Source organism: Limulus polyphemus, unplaced genomic scaffold (assembly GCF_000517525.1).
Source record: "Limulus polyphemus unplaced genomic scaffold, Limulus_polyphemus-2.1.2 Scaffold9646, whole genome shotgun sequence".
NCBI lineage: Eukaryota > Metazoa > Arthropoda > Merostomata > Xiphosura > Limulidae > Limulus > Limulus polyphemus.
In genome coordinates, this window is record NW_013675256.1 from 18,051 (window position 1) to 20,735 (window position 2,685).

Genomic DNA, 2,685 nt, shown 5'->3' on the forward strand with positions numbered 1-2,685 from the left:
AGCTTACCTTGATGATTCTGACTGAACTCTGGTTTTGTGCTGTTCAATAGTTTCTTGCTGTCTTTGAGTAGCGTGCCTTTCTGTTTGAGTTCGAAGTCTAACTTACGTTGTTCCAAAGTCTCTTCCTGTATTTGAGCAGCCTGTCTTGCAGCTTGTGCTTGAAGTCTTTGATTGTGTTCTTTTAACGGCAGAAATCTTTCCATAGAAAAGGCGTTTCTTGGGTGGCATAATCACCTGTATCACTAAACAATAATTTACAATTCACAAAATTACTAAATCACTTATGAAACCACTTAGCACTATTTAAAGAAAACTGTTTTTGGAAATACTGAATTGACAGCAAGGTGATCTTGTTGAATATTTTTGGTGTACTCTGTACTATAAATGTTATGTTTTTTATATGAGAACAACAGAATGTACGAGTATTGATAGGTGTGTGTTTTTATAGTAAGAACGTGAGTTTTGGTTAGGATGTTAAATATTAGGTTGCTAAAAGAACTGTTTCGCTCACATTCCACTCGAAACTCCGTAGACGTGTTGACACCAGGTCCCGCTGCTGTTCCACTACTGACACAAGTATAGTTGGCGTTATCAAGGTCACGGTCAAGTGTCCACGCCGTCAAGTTCCACTGGAGCGTGCTAACGACAGAGGTGAAATAGCCAGCCTGTGTATCTTCTGGCAGTACTGAACTCCTAATTATGTATAAACTGGAATCCGCTATTTTGTCTTCGTTTTTACGCCATTCAATCTCACATAGTGGATCACATTCGATTCTGCATGACATGCTGACAGTTGTGGCGTCAGAGGGCGCTCCGTACATCTCCGGTAACTCTTCAATAACTGCAGGAGGCGCTAGATAATAAAATATGTTTTTATAAAAATAAATCTCTTCGAAGTTTAAACACAGATACATCTTAAATAATAAAAAACGTAGTATTTAAGTTATCTCAACTTCAAACAACAACAGGAACCTAGTTCACCAATTCAACAAACGACAAATGATGGTCAAAAAAAGAAACGTGTTTACTCACTCTTAATAGAACTTACAGGGTAGTTAATTTAGTAGTTAATTCTCTTGTTTAATTGCAACACGACGAACGTGCACCAACTACGCTTGCTCAAGTAAGTCTTTGGGTTTGACACCATGGCAACGAGAAATAGATTCGGATTTAAAAGGAATGTTGCTAGGCAACACTGAGGACACTGGATGTACCGTATACTTCCATTATTATTAAATAATTATAATCTAGCATTCAGTAGTGAAAGGAAAAAAGGATATTTCGGAGTCCTGTACAATACTAACTTAATCATATTTACTTGGAACACGTGTTGTTGATGGTTCCCTCTTACTTCAGCAACTGAACACACATGTTACTGTTGTGACAGTTTACGAGTGACTAACCGATAAAGAAATGAACTAATAAAGAGAAGGGCAGTTTGAACTTGAACACAATGTGATAGACAGATAGTACAAAAGCAAGATTAAGAATACACATCTTGAGCTGAATTTTACTAATAGATAAATAAACAGCACAAGAGAGAGACAGTTAAATATTGGTGTGAGTGATAAATAGATAGATAGATAGACAGACAGGTGGATAGATTAAGAACACGTATTTTAACCTGAATATTACGTACAGCAATAGATAGACAGACAAGTAGATAGATGATGCAATGTAAAGATTAGGGATACATAGGTTTAGTTAAATACCAATAACAGACAGACAGTACAAGATTAAGAACACGCGTGTTTAGTGGAATATTGGTAAGAATGACACATACATAGATAAATAATATGTTTCTTACTTACCTTGTACTGATAGGTAGATCTCCCCCCTTGGGCCAATGCCAGCAGCGTTTACGGCTGAGCACGTGTAATTCCCCCTGTCTCTGAGATTTATCAACTCAAACGTCAGCTTGTGGGTCGTAACGGGAAGTATTTGGTTGAAATGCTCCCAATGAAAAGCAGTAGCCGAAGGACGGCCCATCTCTTCTAGTCTGCATTCTAATGTAGTGGGATTACCTTTCAATACAGGAGGACTTTGTTTTATCACTGTTGCAGGGCCCGGAAGATCTAAAAGTCATAGTTACAAAAAAAAAGTGACGATATTAAAAGCTTTTCTGGTTAGAACTCCAATTCTAGTTAAAGCACTTTTACATCAACGAAAGAGTTCCAATTCCAATCACCTTTACATGTTAATGAGAAAAGTTTTGTCAGTTAAAAAAGAAAGGAGAAGAAACTTGCCGGTTCTAATAAGAATTACAAGAAAAAGAGTTTTTTTTTTCGTTGCTTATCAGCCAGAATCGCTCACATGTAAAGTAGGTTTATTCAGACACTGAAATAAAAAACGGAAAACAACAACTGAGTTTCGAATATTCAAGAAACTCTTAAAACTTTGCTGTTAGTTTTCTAAGATATATTTAGATCTACGGACCTAATTTTCAACATTCTAACATTCATTATACTAATAGATCATGTTAGAAACAGGTGGGCCTAATTTCGACATTCTAACATTCATTATATTAATAGTTCATGTTACAAACAGGTAGGCCTAATTTCGACATTCTAACATTCATTATACTAATAGATCATGTTACTAACAGGTGGGCCTAATTTCGACATTCTAACATTCATTATACTAATAGATCATGTTACTAACAGGTGGGCCTAATTTCGACATTCT

At 36.3% G+C, this 2,685-nt stretch overlaps 1 protein-coding gene across 1 annotated transcript in view; it reads right to left on the minus strand.

Annotated features, from left to right (window-relative positions):
* Positions 1-2,685, minus strand: part of LOC106476018 (hemicentin-1-like) — a gene marked incomplete at both ends in the record, with an annotated part of 23,199 nt that overhangs the window by 17,165 nt on the left and 3,349 nt on the right. Inside the window, 2 exons of the mRNA XM_013936690.1 lie at positions 512-853; positions 1,812-2,075. Coding sequence (XP_013792144.1) covers positions 512-853; positions 1,812-2,075 — 606 coding nt within the window. The remainder of the gene's footprint in view (positions 1-511; positions 854-1,811; positions 2,076-2,685) is intronic.